General features: G+C 49.2%; 1 protein-coding gene across 1 annotated transcript in view; it reads left to right on the forward strand.

The window, feature by feature from the left end:
• The first annotated feature begins 4317 nt into the window (after window positions 1-4317).
• Window positions 4318-25316, forward strand: part of LOC144121077 (uncharacterized) — a 65470-nt gene continuing 44471 nt past the window's right edge. The window contains exons 1-6 of the mRNA XM_077654022.1: window positions 4318-4324; window positions 5352-5755; window positions 10050-12083; window positions 16325-16552; window positions 17500-17609; window positions 21435-21625. Of these exons, the coding sequence (XP_077510148.1) occupies window positions 4318-4324; window positions 5352-5755; window positions 10050-12083; window positions 16325-16552; window positions 17500-17609; window positions 21435-21625 (2974 nt within the window). The remainder of the gene's footprint in view (window positions 4325-5351; window positions 5756-10049; window positions 12084-16324; window positions 16553-17499; window positions 17610-21434; window positions 21626-25316) is intronic.

Consider the following 25316-nt stretch of genomic DNA (forward strand, 5'->3'; position numbering starts at 1 on the left):
TGGTGTCGGAAACGCCGCGTTCCTTGATGGCTTCATCGGCTGCCTGTGCAGCCGGTGGAGGTGCAGGTCGGGCCGCAGCCTCAGAGTACGAGGGCTTGATCGCGCATGCCACGGTAGCGTGTGGATCACCACAACGTCGACACGGCAGCACACAACCTTGGCCTTGGTGCCCAAACACGCCGCAGCGGGCGCAGAACGGAGCCGTACACTGTGCTCTGAAGTGTGATGTCGACCCACAACGTCGACAAACACGCTGCATGCCTTTGTAATCGTATGTCACGCGGTGGCCAGCGACCTTGATGTAGTTAGGCACGGGCGACTCGGGCTTCATTTCAATTCGGACATACCACGTCCCGGTGGTGACAGTGGGACGCGACCCCATGATGCCGCGACTTATGTGCAGCACCTTGCCATAAGGAGAAAGAGCCTTGGCAAGGGCATCACTTGGTACTCGGGCGGGCAGAAAAAGAACAGTCACCTGAGTCACCTGGGGGCTCAGGGGAACGATGGGGACGCGTTCGTTGCCGATGATGAGGCAAGACGCATCAACGATGGCAGCCATGGCGGCTTCACTCTTTACGGTAACTTGGTAGTTGCGTCCACCGAAGTGCTGGACACAGTAAACTTCTTCCAAACGAACTACGGAGGCTGTCGCATCGACGACATCCTTCGGACTAGCCCCCTCAGGGACGACGACATCAAAGGCAAGGGCCTTTGTAGGTGGCTGGCTCACCATGTTGAGGCGCCCGCCAGCCGAAGGGCACCGGAACAAAAGATCACTCTTGGTGGTCGAACACCGGCCACCGACGCAAGCCGGCGGCCGGAACGCACGCAGGAACACAGCACTCCGAGCACGATCTGACGGTCTGAGCGCCAATCTAAGCCAAAAGGCCGAGAAGCGATTGTGTATATAGTTTGTACATATTACTTCTCCCCCTATCCTCTCTTCCTGTCCCCTCACCTCTTTCATTTCATTTCTTCATTCTGCCTGCTGTCCTTTATTTCCGCTGCCCCAGCTCAGGTGCTTCAGTATCGATGGCAGATGCCGGGGCTAGCAAAAAACTTTTCCTTCCTTTTTACTATTATTTTTAATAAAACCACTACCACCACCACCCTCTGAGCAAAGTAGCTTCTAGGAATAATTGGGTTTCGAAGCGGAGTCACCCTCCACTTGTTGTCTTCGACTTCCTCAGCGCGCGTGTTCGAGACGCGCCGGGACCTTGCGTTCCCATAAGGAGCAGTGGTAAAGCGTTATCATACAATTCCCTTTGGTTCCATACAGTCTTTTTTTCTTTATGCTTTCATGGAGGCAGAAGCGCCGGCACGCGCATGACGTCTCCAAGCGTAGCCAATGACGGCGGAACACGTGCAGCTCGTGGCGTCGCATATGAGCCAATCGCAGAGCGGAAAAGGCCTCTATAAAAGAGAAACAGCGCAGCCATTTTGCCTTTCTCTAGGGGCTCGACAGGCAGTCAAGACGTCCGTTCCGTTGATTGCCAATTGTGTTTGTGGCCCCGCTATCTAAATGGGGAAAGGAAAGCGCAAAGACATGAAGAAAAACGACTCAGCTGCTGGACCTCCAGGTGCGTAGCGAATTTCCTTCCGGTTCTGTGGCCTCCGCCGCTGTCTCGTTTGGGTGCTCGATCCCTTTGTTCATCTGGCGTCACATAGTGGTCGCTTTAGGCCTAACCTCGTGGGCTACGATGATTGTGTTCTAAAGCATATTTTTGCGAGAAGCCTGAACGAAATGCACGAGCTTCGTTACCCGTTTGTTTTCGCTATTATGCACCATCGTTTTTACGTGAGCGTGAGTGACCGTGACTTGAGAGAAAAAAAGAACCTGGTTCGGTTGAGCCGAAGCGACCTCGGCAGCCTTCTAATCGCGTTAAGGTGGGTTCACGTGCAAGCAAATGAGCGAGCAGAGCGATAGAGCGGCGCGTTGCATCGAAGAATTTGCACATTTATTGAACCTCTTTCCTCTGGCCGTTAGATGCGCCGCGACCGCTCGAAACGGCTTTGTGCGCCGCGGCGGCACAAATTGCTAGCGTTTCCGCTCCTATGTGAAGTGGCCTTTGGACTGCGTACGACTTCGCGTCTCCGGTCCTCGTGGTTCGTACAGTGTCGCCATATGCAACGCCAGTATTGGGCTCGATGCCCTCAGGCTGTGACAATAGCCTTGCTTTGTTCGAACAAAGCCCGCACGCTTAGTGAAATCGCGAAGCCTTCAGCTTGCTCAAGCTCCAACCTGCGTTGTGGACAATGCACTCTTTAGATATCATTAATATTAGGCTATTTTGTTATGACAACCAACGTTTTGCATTGATGCTGCAGTCTCGGGAATACTTGATGTTGCGGTAGCATTGCTATACGGTAGAATGTATGCGGAATGAAGAAAATTACCAAATTCCAGGCATGCTACGAACGTCAGTGCTAACAGGTTATGTGAAATACCTAACTGAAGCGCATAACCCAATACAAAGGATCGCGTCGCTTCGCTTCACGTCATCTTTTGTTTTTAATTTTTTCTGAGAGGACCCATAAAAGGGGTTCCAGCCGAGCCGCGCATTTGTGACCGGCGGCGCGTTCCTGCCGTGAATGCCTTGCCGAACGTTCGCCTTGCGCACGCGCACTGTTCGTCTCGACGCTCCTCGAGCACGCGCTGCTGCACGCGTCGCCCGTGCGCCTGTGTGTTCCGTCCATGCTGCTGACCTGACACGGGACGGGTGCTGTGGAACGCTCTTCAGCTTGGTCAGTGCCTTGATCCACGGCACGTTTCCGACCGCTGCTGTCTCGTTTTAGCCCGTTCTTCTTGGTGCACAGCAACCTCTCTGCAGCTCCGCACCCCAGTCCCCTCAGCGCATTTACGATTCCTTTAAGGTTTATTTGGGTTTAACGTCCCAAAGAGACTTAGGCTATGAGGGACGCTGTGGTGAAGGGCCCCGCAAATTTCGACCACCTGGGGGTTCTTTAACGTGCGCTGACATCGCACAGAACACGGGCCTCATGAATTTCGCCTCCATCGAAATTCGACCGCCGCGGCCACCGAACCCGCGTCTTTCGGGTATCGTGTTTCTGTTCATTACTCTGTTACCGTCGCATTTTTGGCTTGGGCTATCCGCATTACCCGTCACAGTGGCTCAGTGATTAGGGTGCTCGGCTACTGTTCCGGAGTACCCGGGTTCGAACCCGACCACGGCGGCCGCGTTTCGATGGAGGCGAAATGCAGAGGCGCTCGAGTGTTGTGCGATGTCAGTGCAGGTTAAATATCTCCTGGTGGTCAAAACTTTTTCGGAGACCCCACTACGGCACCTCTTTCTTCCTTTCTTTTTTCACTCGCTCCTTCTATCCCTTCCCTTCCGGCGTGGTACAGGTGTCCACCGAGATATGCAAGACGGTTACTGCGTTATTTTCTTTCCTCAAAAGCCAATTTTCAAAAAATACCTCTCCCCGGATTGTGGTCGCTATTTCTCGCGACTGCGTGTTTTTTTTGTTGTTTTTTTTGGGGGGGGGGGGGGCTGCCGGGTGAAGTCAAGGCGGCTTAACAGCTTGACGAGTTTGACCTTGAACTGAGGAGAAACCATGTGAGAGCTATGACGTCACTTAGCCGCCACCGTCGCGTTCATTGTGATCATTGGCATTGTCGTTCACGATGTTGCGGACTCCGTCGATTTTGAAGAAAGGAAGGGAATTGGGGAAGCGCGTTTCCCACAGCGAGCATGTGCTGACATTCTCCGTGACAGCAAGCGTTATCCGCGGCAAGGAACGTGCATTCTTTACGCCCGATATATAAATGAAAAAAATTGAAGGCTGATTCGACGGACGGTAATTCGAAAGTTCAGCCCAGGTCTCCGCAAGCCGCCAGCTACCGCTTGGCAGGTGTCGTGTTACGTTGCTAGCCCCCCTCCGGCATCGTCCCGTAGCAGCCGCCTTCCGGCTGTCCATTCCTCTCGCCGTGTCAGGTGGCGCTTCGCTCTGCTACTTCGTGCCAACACGTCACCTGTCACACTCCGTAACACGTCATCTGTCAGGTAGCATGTTACAGCGACTACGATGCGGAACGCAGGGACGGGCGAGCTGCGCCCTAAACGGAATGAAACTGAAGAAGTCACTGCAGTTGAATACGAAGCGAAAAGTTTCACCACGTTTGGTAAAGCATTCATCGCATAGGCCGGAGAATAACCTTGGGCGACCGTCAGCCCAACCACGTTAGCCGTGTATGACCGTACGTGGTACAGTTATGGCGTCGCTCTTGACCCTTTACCCATGACCTTTAGTTCACCTCTGCTCTTTGACATTGGTTGATACTACGTCTAAGCCATGTCGTGTGTGTATATAATATAGAACGGCCGTGAATGCAGGCGCTGCCATGGACGAGCCTGAGGCACTTTGCAAGCGTCCTTCCTTTTCGCTGAATTCCAGGGTTAGCCAAGTTGTTTTTTTTGTTGTTTTAGAAAATTGTTTTTATTCTCACGTATACAGCTAGACGAAAAGCGTGCGCGTGTGTCTCAAGTATATTGAACGCGCGGCGGGGTTTGTCGTTTGCCGCTTCTTCGTTGCGGTGGGGGGAGGGCTGATCACTTTTGTGTGAAAATTAAGACCCTGCGCGACAGCTATTGCCTCGCACTAAGTTCTTCAGTGCAAGGGCTATACGACGCTGTTTGGGGGAGCTGCATGTTTAGTCGCGTTTAGTCACGGAGCATGCCATTATCGGCTTACACAGCTGTCTGAGTTGGGACGGCTGTTCCGACCTGTTCTCTCGACCACAGTATACTGAGTTTTCGGTCACTGACCATGTCAACTATGTTAACTGCAGTCAGCTGACCACTTTCACATGGTCAGTAAACCGAAGATTCATTCTGCTGACCTAACCAGACGGCATTCCATCAAACCATCGACTAAGTACTGTATACCAGATGTTTTTTCCCGTTGAGCAGACAAGGGAAGGGGACGAAAGGGGCTCGTTAAGAAATACATGACGCAAGCCAACAGTGACCGAACCAAGGAGCATAGGGAAATTTAAAAAAAAATATTTTGTGGTGTTCATCAGTGGGGGCTTAATATGGCAATGACTTTTTAAATAGTCTCTTTGCGACCTTAAACCCTCATAAAAAGCGAAACTTTTTAAAGATAATTCATTAAAAAGCAGAAGAAAAACAACCACATGCCGCCGGTGGGATCCGAAACCCACGACCTCTGAATTTCGCGTCCGGTGCTCTACCAACGGAGCTCCGGCGACGCCTGTCCAGTCTTCTGCTTTCGGCAGTGTATATATGCGTGTCGTAACGATCGATATGATCGCAAGCGCAGCCGATATATAGAGCCGGCGTTAAATTGGCATTTTCGGCTCGCAGCAGTGCCTTCGGCCAGCGGTGGCAACCAAGCCACACCTCCTGCTCCGTCGCCCGCCGGTCCCTCGTGGGTTTCGTTCGCGCAAGCACTCCAGCAGGGCGCCGCGGCCAGCCCGCAGCCGCGCGCCGTCAGCGGCGGCCCGACCACGGCCGCGGATCCCAGCGCTCACCCCACCGCTCAGCCCAGCGCCTCCCGTCCCAGCTACGGGGCCGCCGCCGCCGCGGGTTCCGCCAAGGTAGCTTCCATCAGCCCCCGGCCTGCATCCGCAGCAGCCGCCGTGAGTGGCACTCAGCCGGCAGCAGCTGCCCTACCACCGTCGCCACCAAGCACGCCGCCCGTCGCGGTGACACAGCAGACCCCCGCAGCTGGCGACCAGGCCACTTCAGGCGACGATGTCAGGATCAAGGTGCGTACTGTTTTCCGAAAAGGGCTTCATCTTGAGCCATGCCATGTAGTTCGTTTAACCTCGTTATAAGGAAGCTGAAAGTTCGTTCACGGCTGTTGCTTCGTTATATGCACTGTTGAAGGAGCTCCCGAGGGGAATCGTAATTCCTTCGTTATATTCATTATTTCGTTATAAACCATGCTGTGCATCTCGTTATGCCAGCGGTCCAAATACATTTGAACCTCTTTACAACGAAGTTGAAGGTTTCCGGCGGTTACTTCGTTATAGCTGTAGCTTTGTTATAGCCCCTGATGGCCGAGCTTCCACGTGCAATCATAATTTCTTCGTTATATAAGTTGTTTCGTATTAAACCGCTTCGTTACAAAGAGGTTCAGCTGTTAGCTTCAAGGCAAGAGGAAACCTCACCTCTCCAAAACATCGACTTAAGTGGACGGTACGAGAACCGAACTCCGGTATAATACAACTGAAGAAAGAAGCGGCATGTGCCTCTCGATAGAGGCCCTCCAGCCAATGGCGTCGACTGGTTCCCATGACGTCATGGTTACTCAATCCTCTTGGACCTGTGTGACATCTCAGGGAGTGGCATATGAAAGGATATGAACCACCGCTTGATCAGATTGACAGCGGCGCCCGGAGAATCGGCCGACGCCGTAGGCTGCAAGGCGTCCTTTGAAGTGCATCCGTCGCTTCTTTCTGGAGTTCCAGCCGACTACAGGGCTTAGTTTTTACTGCTGAAAAGTGCTGTGGGTAGCAAGCATCGTGGTAGTGCATGACGTATAGGGCGCTCTGGAAGTGAAACGTAAGATTTAGCTGCTGACAATGCCTAGATCGAGAACAACGTTTCGGAACCGCTACGGGTTCCTTGGTCAACAATGAGGAGGACAAGGCGAGTGGCTGAAATTTAAAACCGAAGTTTTTGACGTAAAGACCGTACTTAAATGAGTGGTTCGAATCAGACCGGGCAGCTGCAATACATTTCGATGGAGGCGAAGCGCTAAGGCACCCCTGTGCTTTGCGATGTCAGTGTACAATAAAGATCCCCAGGTGATTGAAATTATTCCGGAGCCCTCCACTACAGCACCTCTTTCTTCCTTTCCTCTTTCATCCTTTCCTTTTTCACTCCCTCCGTTTTCCCTTCCCTTATAGGGTGTTTCATGTGTCTGCCAATATGTGAGAAAGATACAGCGCCATTTCCTTTCCCCAAAAATCAATTTTCAATTTTCACAGTTTCTTCTGTGAGGTTCAGGGCCTTAGTCTCACCTGGATAAAGGGTGGCTCAAGCAATTGGTGCGTCGTCAGGTTTAGCCTTGGAGTTAACTACTTATACGCCGGCGGCCGAGTGTTTTGTTGCCAGCGTATGAAATATTGTTTTTAAAGTGAAAGCTTTACTGGCCACAGGTTGAGCAATTTTGCATGATTCCTGGAGAGGACGTGGAGCAGTAATGACACATGGCATTTCTCTCTTTCGCTCTCTACCCACTACTGTGCATGCCCCACTAGTAGCACTGAGCCACAGGTGTTCCACCTGCCTTTCCTCAAAATCCAACTTTCAATTTTGTTTTCTCTTTCCTCTTTCCCTCCCTCCTTTATCACTTCCTTCTTGGGGTGGTTCGGGTGTCCACTGAGATATGTGAGATGGTAACTGTGCGATTTCCTTTCCTCAAAAACCAAAGAAAACAAGTTAGTGGAAGGACTTGGTAGAGTTCATTGGAGTTCACAATTTTGCAATGACCATTCATTTTCACGGAAGGAAAAGCGCACAACCAGGAAAGGCGCACAACCGGCTCTGCGGGACAGTGGAGAGCTCAATCTCGCTTCCCCTTTGTATATCCTGGATTAGCTGGGCTAATCCAACCCGCCGCGGTGGCTCAGTGGTTAGGGCGCTCTGCTACTGATCTGGAGTTCCCGGGTTCGAACCCGACCGCGGCAGCTGCGTTTTTATGGAAACAAAACACTAAGGCGCTCATGTGCTGTGCGATGTCAGTGCAGGTTAAAGATCCTCAGGTGGTCGAAATTATTCCGGTGCCCTCCACTACGGAACCTCTTTCTTCCTTTCTTCTTTCACTCCCTCTATCCCTTCTTTTATGGCGCGTTTCAGGTGTGCAGGGATATATGAGACAGATGGTGCATCATTTCCTTATCCCAAAAAGCAATTATTATTATTATTCCTATTATTATTATTATTGGGCTAATCGACATTAACTTTTCTGGCGGGAGGGGGGGGCGGAAGGAAATGGTGCAGTGCCCCCAACCGCCCCCGTAAGGGAAGGGACAAGGGTGGGGGGAGTGAAAGAAGAAACGAAGTAGTGCCGTAGTGGAGGGCTGAGGAATAATTTCGACCTCCTGGGGATCTTTAACGTGCACTGACATCGAACAGCACACGGGCGCCTTTCGCCTCAATCAAAACGCAGCCGCCGCGGTCGGGTTCAAACCTGGGAACACCGGGTCAGCAGCCGAGCGCACTAAGCACTGAGCCACCGCAGTGAGTGCAGTGTCTTTTTTATTCACGCGTTAAATGCGCTTTTTCTCCAAGCGAAATGTTGCACTGTCGAGCCCAAACTTCCACTCTGACAAATTGATGTTTCCTTGGGCTGTAGCTGTTGATTCTCATAAATTACGTGTCTGCACATTGTCAATTCATAGAAAGATTCCCGTATGTTGCTCATCTTTCACTGTTAATGAGCGGCTGGTGCGTCTTTCCGACCTCCACGAATGCCGAAATTTCCAATGTAGTTCCTTGTGCCGAGCTTCGGTGCCGGGCGCCGGTTTGTTTCATCATGAATAATTAAATTTTTCCAATTTTTTTCACCCCAATCGGGACCATTTCTGTGGGCCACCTTGGACATGTGACGTCACCAGCTGCATGCCCGTCGATATTTGCTCGGAGATTGGTCAAGAAGAAAAAAAATAAGACCTTTGTTTTTGGCCATTTCACACAAACAGTGGTCTGTCGCTTACAGTCTCCAGTTTAGTCAGTCAACGCACCGAGAGGTTCTGTGACAGTATGCATGACGACAAGCCTCGATCTCGGCGTCATACTTGGGGAGAAACCGAGTTTTGGTTTCGGCGTTCTTTGTTTTTCCTGTTTTAAAGAGCTTCTACTCAGGATTCTGAAAAACGGGTTTTGAGGCACAGAGAAGGAACTCTTAAGAAATGTGATGCGAATGGGAACACAATACCACGTCTAAACATATTCAAAATAGCCCACATTTTCCCTTTGAGTGGTTCAGAAACCTTGCAAGAAATGCTTCTACAGCTGTGGCACCATCATGGCCTTGGTTCACTGTATAAATAATTTAAGGCAGAAAAAGAACAAGTAATTACTGTCTCGCTTTTGATGAACACTGCGACTACGCAGTGCGGTTCCTTGATTTTGCAATCGTCCCGATCGTCCCTGTCATATCCGCTCAAAATAGCACAAGGCTCTGAAATATAATCCGAGGAAAGTACAGGGTCGGTTAAAAGTTCTCAGGCCAAAGGGTCTGCTTTTGAGCTGTATTATCAGGCAGACATGACACCACCAGACTCAGAATATCCGTAGAAAGCGGAAGAGGTATCGTTCTGTGCTCTGGGAACCTTGATAGCTTTATTCGCGTCTTAAATGCCATGATATACCGATGAAACAAGCAAGCCCTCTGGCCCCGAAACTTTTGACTAACCGGGTACAGAACCAAATATTCAGAACCCACAATCCCGAGCGAAGGTTGGCGAGCTCTTTCCAGTGACTTTTTCACGCCCGCGCATTTCTCCGCCTCGCGCTCCTGCGTATTTTTGTTCAGATGTGTCAGTCGGTTAGATTAAGAAGTAAGGCAGCTGCTATGGCCGCTGCCAGTAATAAGCGTCGCTTCGGCGGTTCAGGAAGCCCCCCTGACCCCATTCTACAGGGGGGGGGGGGTGGGAAATCCCGAACGCATAGGCAGCCGGCGGTGGGGCCGAGTGGGTAGGGCTGGCTGAACAGCGCCGACCTGTGAGCATGAAAAGAGTGATGAAAAGATATAGAAAGGCTCGAAGACGCTGAAATTTAAATTTTGACTGCACATAACGTCGCTTGCACAAAACATTTTAAACATTGTCACTGGAGGATATTCTTGTTCAAGCGCTGTCCTTTAAAGGGCTCGCTATAATGCACGGGGTGCAGGAGGCTTTTTCCATTAAGACCCACCGGAACCGGTCCTGCGCTGTAGTGTAAATCGAAGACCATTCGGCCAAACTTATGTGACGCTCAACACACGAAACAGTGCGTCCATACTTAATTGTTCATGCTCTGCTCTAATTACCTCCAAACACGGCGCAGGAGCTCGAGAGAACCCTACCCTCTCACTTCCCACGGCGGCCTGCCCACGGCCAGCTGGGCCGGACCATACAACTTCTTGCCAACCACTTCAGCATCGAGATACCGACTGGCAGCGTCTACCACTACGACGTCGACATCTCCTCGGAAACTGCCAAGGAGACCAAGGTTCCTGAGCAGAAAAAGTACCGATGCCTCAGTACAAAGATCAACAGGATTGCCATCGAGCTCCTAGTAAAGAAGTACCGGCAAGACCTGGCCAACTGCATCCCTGCTTTCGATGGCCGCAAGAACCTGTACACACGCCGCCAGCTCAACTTCCGCGAGCGGACATTCACAGTCGACCTCGAGGAAGACCAAAGATCCGAGAAGTTTATAATCAAGATCCAGTACGCGGCCACAGTGAATCTGGACGCCCTGCATGGCGTCTTCCAAAAGCGCGTACAAACTGTGCCCCAGGAAGTCCTCCAGGCCATAGACATCGTCTTGAGGCACAGCCCCTCGATAAACCTTGCACCAGTTGGACGCTCGTTTTTCAGACCGCCGGGACCCAACGAGCACAATGACCTCGGAGGAGGCCGGGAGGTGTGGTTTGGCTACTACACGAGTGTTCGACCCGCCCAATGGAAGCCCATGCTTAACGTCGACATGTCAGCAACCACATTCTACGAGTCGCTTCCACTGGTCGACTTCATGTGCAGGTTCTTAAGCGACAGCCGTCGTGTGTTGACGCCCGCAGACTTCCGGTCATTGCGCGACAACCAGTACGTGCGCCTGAATAGGGAGCTCAAGGGACTCCGTGTCAAAGTGACGCACCTTCCGTACCCGCGCAAGTACAAAGTGGTCAAGATCACGAGGGAACCTGCGAAGGAAATCTATTTTGAATCAGAAGGTAGTCAGATCTCCGTCGCCGACTACTTCCAGAGCCGCTACAGGCGCTTGTCGTACCCGAACTTCCCTTGCGTGCAGAGTGGCAGCCCGACGCATCCGGTCTACATTCCTCTGGAGGTGTGCGAGCTGGCCGAAGGCCAGCACTGTCGGAAGAAGCTCGACGAGAGTCAGACCGCCGAGATGATCAAGCACACGGCCAAGCCGCCAGCCAAGCGCTTCCAGAAGATTCGTCAGTCCGTGCGCGACATGGTCAGCAGCTCGGACAAGTACCTGCGAGAGTTCGGCGTCAAGATCAACACTGAGCCCACTCAGGTTGTGGGCAGAGTGCTCGACCCGCCATCTCTGGTATTTGAGAACAACACCATGTGCAAGCCGCGCGACGGTACGTGGGATCTCCGAGGGCAGCGCTTCTACAAGGCGATGTCCATGACAAAGTGGATTGTTCTCAACGTGAGCCGCTCCGCGCACAAGGATTCCCTGGAAAACTTCATCAGGATGCTGATCCGCATCGGCCAAGAACTGGGCATGCGCATTGCGCAGCCGCTTGCGGTCATCACGTTCGACACAAACCGCCAGCCCATGCGGACCGTTCTCACGGAGCAGCGCAAGCAGTACCCGCAGTTGGAGATGGTTGTGGCAGTGATAACAAAAGCCACGAACTACGCTGAGATCAAGCAGGTGGCAGAGACTGAGATCTCTCTGCGCACACAATGCATCTTGGACAACAACGTGGTCCAAAAGTGCAACGCAGCGCTCATCCAAAACTTGTGCCAGAAGATCAACGCCAAGATGGGCGGTATCAACAATAGTCTCCTGATGCAGGAGAAGCCGAAGCTGTTTCATACGCCCGTGATCGTCATTGGAGCAGACGTGTCGCACCCATCGCCTGGAGACAAGGTGAGGCCATCCATCGCCGCGTGCGTCGGAAGCCTAGACACTGTACCGTCCAAGTTTCACGCCACCATTCGGGTACAGATTGAAGACTCCGAGGCTAAGGCGCGTGTGGAAATCATTAGAGACCTGAAGGACATGATCAAAGAATTGCTACTGGCTTTCCACCGCGCCACCAGGCACAAGCCCGAGCGGATCGTCTTCTACAGGGACGGAGTGAGCGAGGGGCAGTTCTTGGAAGTCCGTAACTATGAGGTAAGTAACTGCGCCTACTACTATACTGTGCCCACTAAACGCTCATCTTGTTAAGACAGTTTTTCCCGCATTCAATGTCACTAGTGTCATTGGATAACCTTTGTCTTTGGAGAAGCCGACTAGCTGTGCATATACGTAACGACACCGAATTGATCTCCACAGGGATATAATTTCAGGACATCCAGGATATTCATTTCTGGAGACGTCTTGTCGGCGTTAGTTGACCTCAGCTTGATCGTTTCTCTGCAAAAGGTGGTAAACATCCAAGACTGAGGCCTCTGGCGCGGTTTTGTACGTATCCGCTCCGCCTCTCATCCTTCTTACACACGGGCGATTATAACTGCTGTGCAGTTGACCGTCCGTTGAGCTGAACGACAGTTCGAGGTGTTATACCCGTGCCACACGGTCAAGTTTTAGGTCATTAATTACTTAGTAAATCAATTTTTAACGCAATTGGCGCGGTGCCACACACTTGTATTTAATGACATTAGACAGACTAAGTGGCGTTTGCGACCTTCTGAGTTCGCCACACCTCATTCGCTCGAGATCTGTATACTCTTTTCGCCATTCCGCATGCGGAAAGACATGCAACTTTTTTGTGTGAAGTCACTACCCAGAGTATAATCGTTTATTCATAAACAACACTATTTTTAATAGGAATTCATATGTACTGTTATCCTGTGAGCTGACACACGAGTTCTACTTTTACACACTTGTCAAGCAAGAACAGTGGCGTTTTCTACAAAATAATTTTTATATTATATTTGAAGGGCATTGCTGTTATACTTTCTCATTAACACTGTTTATATTCAGGGCTTTTTTTACTGCCTTGAAGGCGGTATCGTCACCGTGACTAGTTAAATTATTTATTTATTTATATACAGATACCTTATAGGCCTCTGGAGAGGCATTGTGTAAGGGGGCGATACAGAAGTTAGTGAGAAATAGGCCAGAAATCCAAACATCATATTAAATGTACAGCAAAACACACAAAAAACAGGTGAGTTCAGATAAGATATCGCAATTCATTAACAGGGATAAAAGTAAAAAAACCACTTTGCTTCATGAAACAAAATCAGGAGAAATGCACGAAGATTTATACAAAAGCCAAATAAAACATATCAGGCATAAATGAACAAAGCTGCGCATCACGAAACCGAAGAGGCAATAGTCTCAAGCTGCTGAAAACGAAGTTGTACGAATCCTGAGTATTTAAATGACGTGCTAACCGTTATCAACGAAATGTTTGGGTAGATGTTCGCGAAAGGGGTCTTGATTAGCCTGCAGGGCGGTGCAGTCCGGAAGATCGTTCCAGAGACGAATGGCACGCGGGAGTGACGAGAAGTTGAAATCATGTGTGTTGCCATAAATTCGGCATAGCTGCAGTTATAAGTAGGAGGGACGTTGTAGATGTGCTGGCGGTGAATCAGTGGCATGGACGTATTTGTGAAAGATAGATAAAAGGGCAGTCTCGCGACGAATTTGCAAAGGATGCATGGAGCGAAAGTTTGATCTTCAGTTGGGTTGCACTGGACTGATAACTGTAATTTTGCCAAAATGAGACGACAAGCCCGATTCTGGACAGCTTCCAACTTTTCTATTAGATATTTCTGATAAGGTGACCAGATGGATGAAGTGTACTCTAGCTGCGGTGCTACAAAAGTAATATAGGCTTGTTTACGCATGTCAGGGGTAGTGCATAGCAGGTTACGGCGAAAGAAAACTAGTGACCGGGAAGCATTAGCGAAAGTGGTGGATGTGTGTTCAGCCCGAGTAAAGTTTGGTGAAATATGGACGCCTAGATGCTTATACTGCGTATTCCGAGCCAATGTATCGTTATTATTGCGGTATGGAAAATTCGAAGTTGCGCATTTTCGGCTAAAAGTAATTATATTACACTTAGAAATGTTTAGTCATTAGACACGTTTTACACCAGTCGTTTATGCAATCGAGGTGACTTTGAAGTTCAAGGTGGCCATTAGTAAATTTTATTGGTCAATGAATAATGCAGACGTCAGCAAATATGTGTATCTAAGATGAGATTGTTGCTGGCAGGTTATTAATGTAAATTATTAATACTAATGGACAGAGGAGGCTTCTAGCGCCGCGCCCGATGTAACATCGCAAACAGGAAATTAATACTTGTTAACAACGGTGTACTGCTGGCAATTAGAAAGAAAACTACGGACCCATGACAGAGTTAAAGAATGTAATTTAAGCGCACAAAGCTTAGATATTTGTCGGCAATGTTCTACCCGATAAAATTCTTTGGCAAAGTCCAAAAAGGTGGAAGTGGGCAGTTTTCGTGCGAGTGTTTGTTGCCACTTTTGAAAACCGGTACAACCTTTCCTATTTTTCAACCGGTGGAAACCTCACCTGTAGATATTGACTGCTTAAAGATATGAAGGAAGATGATTTTGGAGACAGAAATGGCATGTCTTTAGTATTTTGAATTGATTTAATCAACACCAGAAAAAGAGGGTACTAGGTTATTTATCAGGTGTACTAAGCCATCAAGTGTAATGTCAACCGGCGCCATGTACGGGTAACCAAAATCAGGTACATACGAGACGTAAGAATTATCTTCTTGGGTGAAAATATATGCGAAAAACGAGTTAAATGCTTTAGGACATTCAGCATTGAAGTAGGGGGTGCTGTCAATATCATGTATTGATATATCATTACTGACACTGTTCGGACGTATTGTTTTGAAGGACTTGCTTTTATTGTTCCTAAGTAGCGCAAGAAGGGCTTTTTGAAAAAAAAAATTTTTCGTCACAAAGGCCAGAACAACAGAGGTTTAGGTAGGTTTTATATTTACCCGGCGCGCAGGGCGAACATTCGTGCTTTGTATTTTTGTACAACCGTTTTTTTTTCTTATTTCTCATGCATTGATGCTTTCTTGTAAAGCAAGTCTTAGGTTTATGATTTGATAGCGTGATAAGCGGGACATGTTTGGCTACTATTTCGGCGAGCTTGCCTCTAAATTGAACCCGCGGTTATATTCTACTGACTTATATTGAAAAGAGGGTGTCAGAATATTATCAGAAAACATTTGAATTTCGTCATTTATTGGATTGTAATCTCCTCTGTTTAGTTGCGAATCAGTAATGTCAATAAATCTGCCAATAAATAATAATGTCGTTAAATCTGGACGTGTAGCGCCAGCTCCGAAAAAAATGGCATAGGCAAACTTAAGGCTACAAACATCTAGAAAGTGCGCGTGTGGCACGGGTAATAAAAGGCAGCGCCACCTGCTGTTGAGATCTCAGCGCAGTGGAGATACGCAGTTGGACCAGTCTACTGACCCGCTGCATCGGCCGAGTCGGCGGCATTTCCGGCTGCCACATCTTGCTATCTTGGCTAATATAAGTACAACTACAACTTCCATTATAGTCGGATACAACTCAAGAACCCAGCAACTCAAGAACCCTGAATGGACTCTCTTGCAGCCAATGGCATAGACCAATTCTCATGAGCCTGCTTGGGTAACCACGTGGCGAATGCTAGATGAAAGGGGTTAGTCTCCCCCCTCACAGGGAAGACTATTGTCACTGCCACGGCGCACACCGCATTGTCAGCCTTGAGGGCTCGTGATGATAAGCCGAAGCCATTGGCTGGAAGGGGGTCCTTTTACGGAGAAAATCGGCTTCATTCTTGAGTGTATCCGACTATATTCGGATTAGTGTAGCCAGAAAAAAAAAAGGCCGCGAAGTGGCACCAGTAAAACAACGGCTGAGCGGTGAAGCCGGACGTTCCTGTACTGAATTTTTTTTGGCTCTGTGTGGTTGTTCACTACAGGTATACTGAAACGCCAAGCTTGCACAGAAATTTTTGTTGAGTGAAGTCAACTAGGTGGTCAATGCGCAGAGTTATGTGCAAACCGATCACGTGATCCGGAATGTGGACCGCGTGAACTCAATTTAGAGGAGTATGCCGAGTAACTGCAGCCGACTGTTATTCATTTAAGCGTCAGTTGGAAAAGCTGCACTTCCGTTGAACTGAACGGTAGCTGAAACGGCTCGTTTAACCAGAGTACAACCGATAATAGCATTGCTTAAAAAAACGGTGATCTTCGCCGTACACTCTTTGTGAAACGACAATTGTATAAGATACGACAGCATAGTTCGTGAACATCCAAATTGTTTGGTTTACATTTTGAACTAGGTAGATATCGTGATGATTCGAATGGCCTTTCAGCCTTGACCGACAGTTTTTGTTTCCGCTCTAAAATCTCGCAGGTGAGCGCCATCCGGCTGGCGTGCAAGGAACTGTCTCCCAACGAGACCTACGAGCCAGCAATTACTTTCATCGTGGTCCAGAAGCGGCATCACACGAGGTTCATGCCCGCCAACGACCGCGACGGCGTGGGCAAGTGTCGAAACGTCCCACCAGGCACGACCGTAGACTCGGTGGTCACGCACCCGCTGGACTTCGACTTCTTCCTCTGCAGCCACTTCGGCATCCAGGTAGGCGTCCTCTTCTCCGCTCTTGTTGCGATTGTCAGCGGGAAGAAATGGTCTGCGGTGTTTTCGTTTATGAATTTGCGGAGGAAATAGTCCGGGCGCCGGCATCGCCAAAGTCGTGTCGCGTCGTTAATGCGCTACAAATTCCAGGAGCGCCTGCGGTGTAGGCCTTCCACATCTTGAGGAAACGGAAGCATGGTTTTCGAGATCACCTACGCGCGAAACTGTGACGGAAGGTTTCCGCTTTACATTGAGTCCATCAGGAGCGCTGTGTGTGACTGTGACGTCATCGTTCACCTTTGGGGAAGCGGTATCGGAAGTTGCGCATGGGGGGCCTCTATGGCCAGTGCTCAGTGATGCTGTCATGTGGATATGGTCATTGGTTTTTATTCTCGAGGTGGCGTCTACTGAGACATGATTGCAGAAGGTTGGGTGAAAAGAGAAGCGCTTGATGTTTAGCTCGTACGTAAAAGATGGAAGCGGCTTTTAAGTCTCAAAAAACGGTCAAAAATTGATTTTTGTTTAAATGGTCGTGTCGGATTGTATGCCTCGGTGTTTATGCTGTCCCGAAGTCGGGACACCGACATAGATGACGATGACCGACCAATGCGCTGATGACAGCCAGCCAGGAAATAATAGTTATTCACTGTATTTATTGGCACGAGGGCATCTAAGGCCAGATAAAGCCAGAAACATGTTGTGCATGCGGCATTAGGAGCAGGGCAAGTGCATGGGTTGCTCATGGGCACTGCCGGTTTTTGTATATTGCGTTTAAACACTGTCCTTCCCACGTAATGGCGCATTTAAACCGCAAACACCACGCCACACCACATCGCACCACAAGCAGGACCACACCGCACCACCACATACCTCGACACGATGCGACACAACATGACACGGCCCTTGGAATTCTCGCATGTGAATGAGTGTACTCCTCGGCGCACCCGCAGGGCACCAGCCGGCCGGCCCACTACTATGTCGTGTGGGATGACTCCAAGTTCAGCGCGGACGACCTGCAGAAGCTCAGCTTCTACCTGTGCCACACATATGTGCAAGGAGCGTGAGCATCCCGGCCCCTGTGTACTACGCGCACCTGGCCGCCTTCCGTGCAAAACACCACATCGCCAGCAAGCTGGAGACGTCCGGCGCGGTCAGCCAGTCGTCTGAGGGCGGCGGTGACACAGTGTTGACCACTGCCCAATACGTGGAGGCCGTCAAGGTGCTGCAGGAACTGCAGGCCTCCATGTACTTCGTGTAATGGAGGAGGTTCTCCGCTGCCCCTGCATTCCGGTTACGGTGAGCCTGGAGGCGCACCACTGACGTCATACCCAACAGTTCTGGAGAAAAGCAATCTGGAACGGGAAAACGTTTAAAGGCATTTGCAGGGAGGGTGTTATATAGGGTATAGGGAGGGTATTATGAGCGCAGTGTTCCTCATATATTGTAAAATTCTACTACAACAATCAATATATCCCCAACCTACCGCCTGCAGGCTTGCATTTTTTTTTGCTATTAACGTTTTTGCTACAGTCCAAAGTGTTCTTCATTGGTTTTCTATTACAGTCATAACTGCTCGATGCGAGCAATGGAAACAGTATAAAAGGAAGATTTTTCCAGATATCGGAAGAATGGGCCTTGAATATTTCAATACCAGAATCTTACACTTTCCCAAATTTCAATTTTTTTTGTCGAAGAATGTTGGACATGTGCGCAAGACGTAGAGGACAAGATATACGTGACACACAGTGGACATCTTCTCCCGGCCCTCTTGGCGTTGCACTGTCGTGTGTTCAAGGCGCAGGTGAAGTGGTATGCATGGGATGGACGATAAAGATCACCGCTTTACGAATGCCGTATAGCAACATTTTTTAATGCGTTTTGTTGTAGTGAGAGACGACTTAACTGTTAAGTGCTGCTCCGCCCACATTAGGGCCGCTGCATCGAATTCCTCCACGAGGAAAAAATTAATCGGTTATAAATTCGTTTTGTGTTACCTAAACTAGAAGTTTACCACCAGACGAAATTTAAAACGAGAAAATTTTGATCCAAATTCTATGATCGGAACTTAAAGTGTTTCAGTTTGGTTCATTGTAAGCTACACATCACAGATGCGCAACTGAATAGGAACATGAACACAAAGCGCTTGCCTTGTGTTGTGTGCCTTTCACGTGTTTAATTGCGCTTAGTTCAGCTGTGCATCTTCTATGAGCGCACAACCAAAATTTTCCGTTAAATATATATGCGCCTAATATGCTTTTTTTGTCATCCTAATAAAATGTTATTGACCACTGTCCGGCGATATTTTCTCTTTTTCTCGCTGCCTGCGCCCCGACTTGCTATACTCATATATGCTGTATGTATTGCAGGCAGAGAAGAACCTGTACTGAATTTAACCGGCTTTCTGCACCTTGAGAGCATTTCATAGCTGCACAAAAATGCGATCTAACTTTAAAATCCGCAGCCTTCGCGACGTTCAACTGCATAGCCGTCAGCTAGTTGTCAAGCCCCGCGGGTGTCCCTTTGCGATAGATAGAGCGAGAAGCCCTTTAATTTAAACAAGAGATTTTAGCTCGCATGCTACACTCTAAACACAAACAAACGCCTATATGGGAGTAAGAAAGAGAGTAAGCTGCCTCCTAGCGGATAGGACAGCTTACTTCCCTTTCTTACTCCCTTTTTACTCCTTTCTGTTTAGAGCATACTCTACATGGGGAAGAGTATTGTGGCGAAAATATCGTAAGGCGAGAAGCGCGGAAAATATCTTTATAGCAGTAAAAGAATAAAAAAAAACAATTAATATAATCTAAGCATAAATGGGCAGTCAATTTGCGCTGAGGTACATGGACAAGTAATGCTACAAGATATTAAATGGTGATGCGCAGTATGTCATACAAAGGGGCTATCAGTGTTCACTGCATGAATAGTGGATAGTGGTGAGACTTCAATTCATAGCGGTGAGTTGTTTTCTATTTGCCTATATAGGCGACATTGGCCTTTTCGAGCGGATGCATGGATCTCGGAGTTCGTTCTGTGAGATCGCTGTATATGCCATTTGTCACTGTTTTTCAGCATTCTCTATAGATACCAGTGTGATGAACATAGAGATCAAAAATCTTTCTTTGTGATCGGAAACAATCGCAAAAAATCGAAGACTATGAAATAACGGATTTATTTTCTTGGAAGAGATGTATGATCAGTATCTTTCAGTTGTAGCTCCGCAAGCCTGGTATGAGCAACTACTAATCGGTGGTTTTCGTTGTTAGAGGCTCGGGCTGGCTTTGATTCAAATTCGACGGAACAATTTCCAGGTTAGCGTAAGTCAGCCAAGCCGCCACTAATTGCACCTTTTGTTTTCTTGCAGGCTCGCAAGGCGAAGGATTTCCTTGGTTTTGTTCTTTCATGTGCTGTCCGAAGAGTGCGGGAGCCTACATTGTTGTTTGCTGTTCTTGTGCCTTGAAATCTATTAAGTTCTAATAAAAAAATGTCGATAAAGTTCGCCGTTACATGAGGTTTCCTTGTCTTGCAGTCACTGGCGCTTGCATTGGCCAGCGTTGTCCGGATCCAGTCTTTTCAACTACAACACATGCTAAAAAAGTGATAGGGTTTGGAAACGTAGTTAAGCCGAGTAGAGGTGCGAAAGCATGTGTTTGGCTAGGTTGGCTCAAGGTTTTGCTTGGCTGGTTGTGTTTTGCTTTGCTGTGATATTGGGCTAAGGTTAAGCTCTGAAAGAGGTTAGGCTGATCTGATCTGTTCACGCCGCAGATGGAAGTTGATATAGACGATGACGTGCAATGGACAGCATGAGTGAGTGTGGTTTTTTGACACGAGGCGTGATCGGCTTCGGAGATAGCACAGTGCTCCTTTTGTAGTGGCGAGCGAATCTGATCTGTTCGGGCCTCCGAGGGTTCATCGCCCAGTCGCAGCAATACTTATATTTTATTTCTTCATGCGCCTAGGTTGACACTCAACGTCAAGCTCCGCGCAAACTCGGTCAGCCGATTAGACTTCGTGAGCTAGTCCCTTCCCAAGCAGCGCAGGCAAATGGGCCAATTTTGCGAATGACTGATTTCACTCTGGTGATAAAAATTTGCCAGTATATTCTCAATATTGGGCCGATTAGTTGTGCTGCTGGGTGTCAGTACTTCGCGCACCTTTGTGTGCGCACCGAGACACCCTTAGAGCGTGTGGGGGTAGCGGTCTCGGTGCCCATAGAGATGCCATTGACTCAATGTGCCAAGTTCAGCCGGAGACCAGCTACCAAGAGCCGAGGGGGTTGGTCGTTTGGTGCCCAGCCTTCGCCGGTCGCAAGCCAGAGAATGGGTCGGAGCCAAAGGTTCACAAAACCAAACAAAGCTTATACAGCAGAGAGACGATACAGAGGATTTCGCAATCATTCGTACGAGCACATACAAAGTGATTTACAAATACAGTGCAACTCATGCAAATTAACAATCGAGAGAGATTACAATTCAACAGAATCTGCATTTAAAGCGCACTAACACAGAGAAAAGAAACACAATTTGTTCCCCGGGCACTGGGAGAGTAGACGACCTGAGGAGCACGACAGGGCCGATCCACAGACTGGCGCACGTTACCTCGGTGGTCCGTGGCTGGTCGAGTGGTGTTCTCCCGGGAGTCGTGCGTGCGCGCATGTCAATGTTCCCGGATGTTCCCTCTGAGGACACTTGACTGCATGCCTCAGGCCATAGCGCCCGCATGCATGCCGGTAGTGTTCGGTTTCGGCACCGGCCTCGATCGGCGGCCCACGTTCTTCTTGAACCCTTTCCCTTCGAGCAGAGTGTGCGGTCTCGTCACTGCTTTGGCGGCAGAGTTGGCGTCACTCCGTATGCCAGCCCTGCTACGACGGCGCCGCTGCTAAGCGCAGCCACTGCCCACTGGACAAAGAGCCTTTCCAGGAGGAAGACATGGCGTGGACAACCATCAGCAGGGGCAACGTTCTCGGCCGAAAGGTACGCCGCTGGAACTCTGAGCACGGCTGCGATGCCGAGTGCGTGGCGTCCGCCATGTTGGAACACTTCGCCAACACCTACCAGTACCACGCCATGATCTCCCCTTGTGTATCCAGATGGTCCTGCACCAGGACATTGCGGAACATCTGGAGCGCGACTGTTTATCGTCCCGCGCACGCGAACAAGACGATAAATTTGGCAACGTATTCATGCAAATAAAAGAAGCGTTAGGAAAGATACAGGAAGGGAATGGTGCCCTGCGGATGAAGCTGGATTCATTCGAACAGTGTCTGCGCCCTGAGACTTAAAACACAGTAGCATCTCAGTCCACTACTATCGCCAGTGCAGTGACGGACGCTCTAGAAAACAAGGTTTTTGGGCTCAAGACCTTGGCCGAGACGGCATTAGCTGAACACAGGCGCGAAGTCGCATCAGAAATCAGGGACGCACTGGCTGGAAACGGGAGGTCCATGAAAGAGGTAGTCATGCCAGAGTGTGAGCGGACAGCGCTGTTTATGAAGGACAAGGTCGTAGAAGCCTTGTGTGAAGATCGCACGCTGGGAGATGCCGGATTTTTAGCTTCGGCGGCGTCTGCTGGAAAACAGGCTGCGTCAGTAGACGGCGAGGCCAAAGCTGAGGAACAGCTGGTCATCGCTTCCCTGAACATCGGTGGTGATTTTCTGGACAAGTAGGTTCCGTTCGAATGAACCATATATGACTGGGATGAATTTCTCTCCCAAGCACGTTCTTCGCCATTCCGCACAAGCAGCGATGACCAGCCTAGCTACCACCATGGAAACCTTATAGTTCCGTGCCAATGTTTTCACGGCCACCGTGTTTGGCCTCGTGTTTACATACTCGAGGGCTTGTGCGACAAATTCCTGAATTGACCCATGGATAAGAAGGTTAAGCTAGTTCTCATCGATCCTAGCGACTGCACGAGACAATTAACTGTAAGGAACGCAATTCGACCAGTCCGCCGCTGCGCTTGTATGCCTACTGCCTTTGCCAACTGCATCAAGTTACCATGCTTTGCAGTAGGAATATACTACCGTTGCTAAGAGTAAGCATTCCGTATATTTAGTGACTGAAATCTCCTACGGAACTTGGGCAAAATACCCTGCCCCTAAATGTGAGCTCGCTAGAGGACAGCTTACTTTGTTTTTACACCTTTATCGACTTATTCGTGTATAGATTGTGGGCGGTATATATGGCACATCTTCGGGGTTACCGACAGGGGCGTATTTATGGGAGGAAAGGGAGCCCCCCCCCCCTTATCTCGGCTGGACCCCATTATGTGGACGAAAAAAAGTCCAAGAAATACGCTGTTGAAATGCGACCAGCATTTCCAAGAGTAACACATGAATCTGCCCCTGGTTACCGACTCGTATCTCTGTCCACGAAAAGCCTTGCCTCGTTGTGACATGAGCACTACGCCAACACGCTTCTTCGGCTGTCGTTCCATTCGAAATAGTGAAATACGGCGAGGTGTGGGTGGGCAGCAGCAGAAAGCAGAGAACTCTGAAGAAAAGCTGTACGGGAGTACGAGGTTATGTGACATTTATCCTCCAGCTTAATCATAATTAATGCAGCCGACCCTGGTCGATTAAAAAATTGCTGGCTAATCCGTGCTACGCCTATATTACCCCACTGCAGGAATGCATGCCTACTGTTCATTGTTTTGATCTCATCCACACGCAAGCAACAACACAATGAACATTGTCAGCAAAAAAATCTTTATGCACTTGTTTCTTTGCCAAGATGGAATTAAATTTAACGCAGCACATGAAGGGAACAATACAGGCGTGAACTCACAACTGTTTATTCAGAAAGAACGCACGTACATATATGCAGTCATGCAGTGATTCATCATATCAAAATTTCCATAATGTTAGGTACGTCTCCAGAGAAATTATATTTTCGCTTCAAGCGCAGTGAAATATCGCTGATACATATATCAGCCTTTTATTCTGATAAACGCTACCAGTAGGTACCGTTCGACTTCTGCCCAGAATCTTTATATTGGTCAACTTTGGCGAGCATTTACAATATTTGCACTTCTTTTGGACGTTACGTCGCTTGTAAGCATTCAGCGATGACGTAGGCTGTACGATATGTCCGCTATGAATTATCGCCTGTTATCGGCGTCGCGGCGCAAGCACCTTTTTGGTACGCCAGGACTGAAACCCCCAATTTCAAATGTCGCCGACGCTTGTCTGTACGAAACCTTGAGTTTGCTCGGGAAGAGAAACATGGGTCGCGCTAACCTCACCGGTGGCAGCACCTGCCATTGCACGGCTCTGGCGCATCGCTTAACAGCTGCGCCACTTCGCTGGCACTGGTATAAGGACTGCTAGCGATCTATGAATGAAAAGTAGAGAATGACCATTTCCACATACATGGGCATCAGCCCATTAACGCTATCGCGTCATATCCTTAAGGCGGAACCTAAGTCCGATTTCGCCCACCCTTTTCTGAGGCACCTGCTTGACATTGAAAACCGAGCCTGGAACCTAAATCGAATTGAAAACCAAAGTTCTAGCAGACTTAATTCGTAGGTGGCCTAATCGTGCTAAATCGTGCGCCATTCTTTTTTTTTTTAATTTCACTTACCTCCCAATGGTGTCACGCGTTCGAGGTGAGATCGTTCAGGCGGATTCAAGGAACCAGCACGCTAGCGTTGACACAAGCACACTTAGAGCCATTTTGTGCACCCGACAAGCCAACCAGACCCACAAAAAATCGCTCACGCGAAAGAAAGAACGCGGGCACTGTCCCCCAGTGCAGAACGACGTGTGATTGCGTACTACAAGAGGACATACGAGGGCGTTGAAGAACGGGTGCTCGAACGCTACGGAGTACGCATCACAAGAAAACACATGCGCATTTTAAACGGATATAAATGCACAGTGCTGTCAAGGAATACGTTCAGTTATCTCGTGAAGATAGTGAGCAGTCATAAGAAAAGTTTATCTCTCATATAAGTTCTCTTTTGTAAAAATCCCTGCTATCCCCTTTGTACTTCGCTGTGCGAAATTAGTCCGTTTTTAGCAGCGGTGTTGTTGTACAGTCGCACTAATTGAATGGCAACACTTACATGAGGAAGTGCCCGTGCATAAGCGTTAACGCTTAGCTAGATCAACGTGGCAGCAGCGCTGTCTTCTCGCGTCTGCGCAAACGACCCAACGCGTGGCGTTGCATACCCACACTGACACCTCAAAGGTGCAGGTTCGAATCCCAGTCGAACATATCTATTTGCACAGCTTTTATTTCCTCGAGCTGTCTTGTGCTGAGGACGGGCGGACAGATAGAAACCTGCGGACAGAGAGGTGACAGTGTAGCCGTTAAAAAACCCGTTGTCCCGTGTTAGGTGGCGGATCGCTATAGCAGCGCATGGTTCGAGTCACGGACGTCCTTGCACTGCAGCCCTGAAACAGTGTTCGTCTCCGTATGGGTTGCAAGTAGATATAAGGATAGGCTTGGCGGCCGTCTTACAGAGGGTTGACATCCTATGAGCGTGTCAACCCTATGAGGGTTGGACCCTATGTTGATAAAAGGCGAATTAGGAAAGGAGGGCCGGGGGGAGGGCAGCAGGAACCCATGAAAAGCATCGACCACTTTTGTGATTTCCAGAGACGGAAAACTCGCCTACAGGCCTTGAAAAACTGGTGCTCAGGTCTACCCCACGATGACGCCCCCGGCCCCTTTCCTACCGCGAGCCCGCTAGCGATTGTAGCGCCACCTCGGTTATTTGTAAACATTCAGCAATTCTACAGCTGTTAACAGCAGCAACACTA

This window comes from Amblyomma americanum, chromosome 1 (genome assembly GCF_052857255.1).
Source record: "Amblyomma americanum isolate KBUSLIRL-KWMA chromosome 1, ASM5285725v1, whole genome shotgun sequence".
In the NCBI taxonomy this organism is placed as follows: domain Eukaryota; kingdom Metazoa; phylum Arthropoda; class Arachnida; order Ixodida; family Ixodidae; genus Amblyomma; species Amblyomma americanum.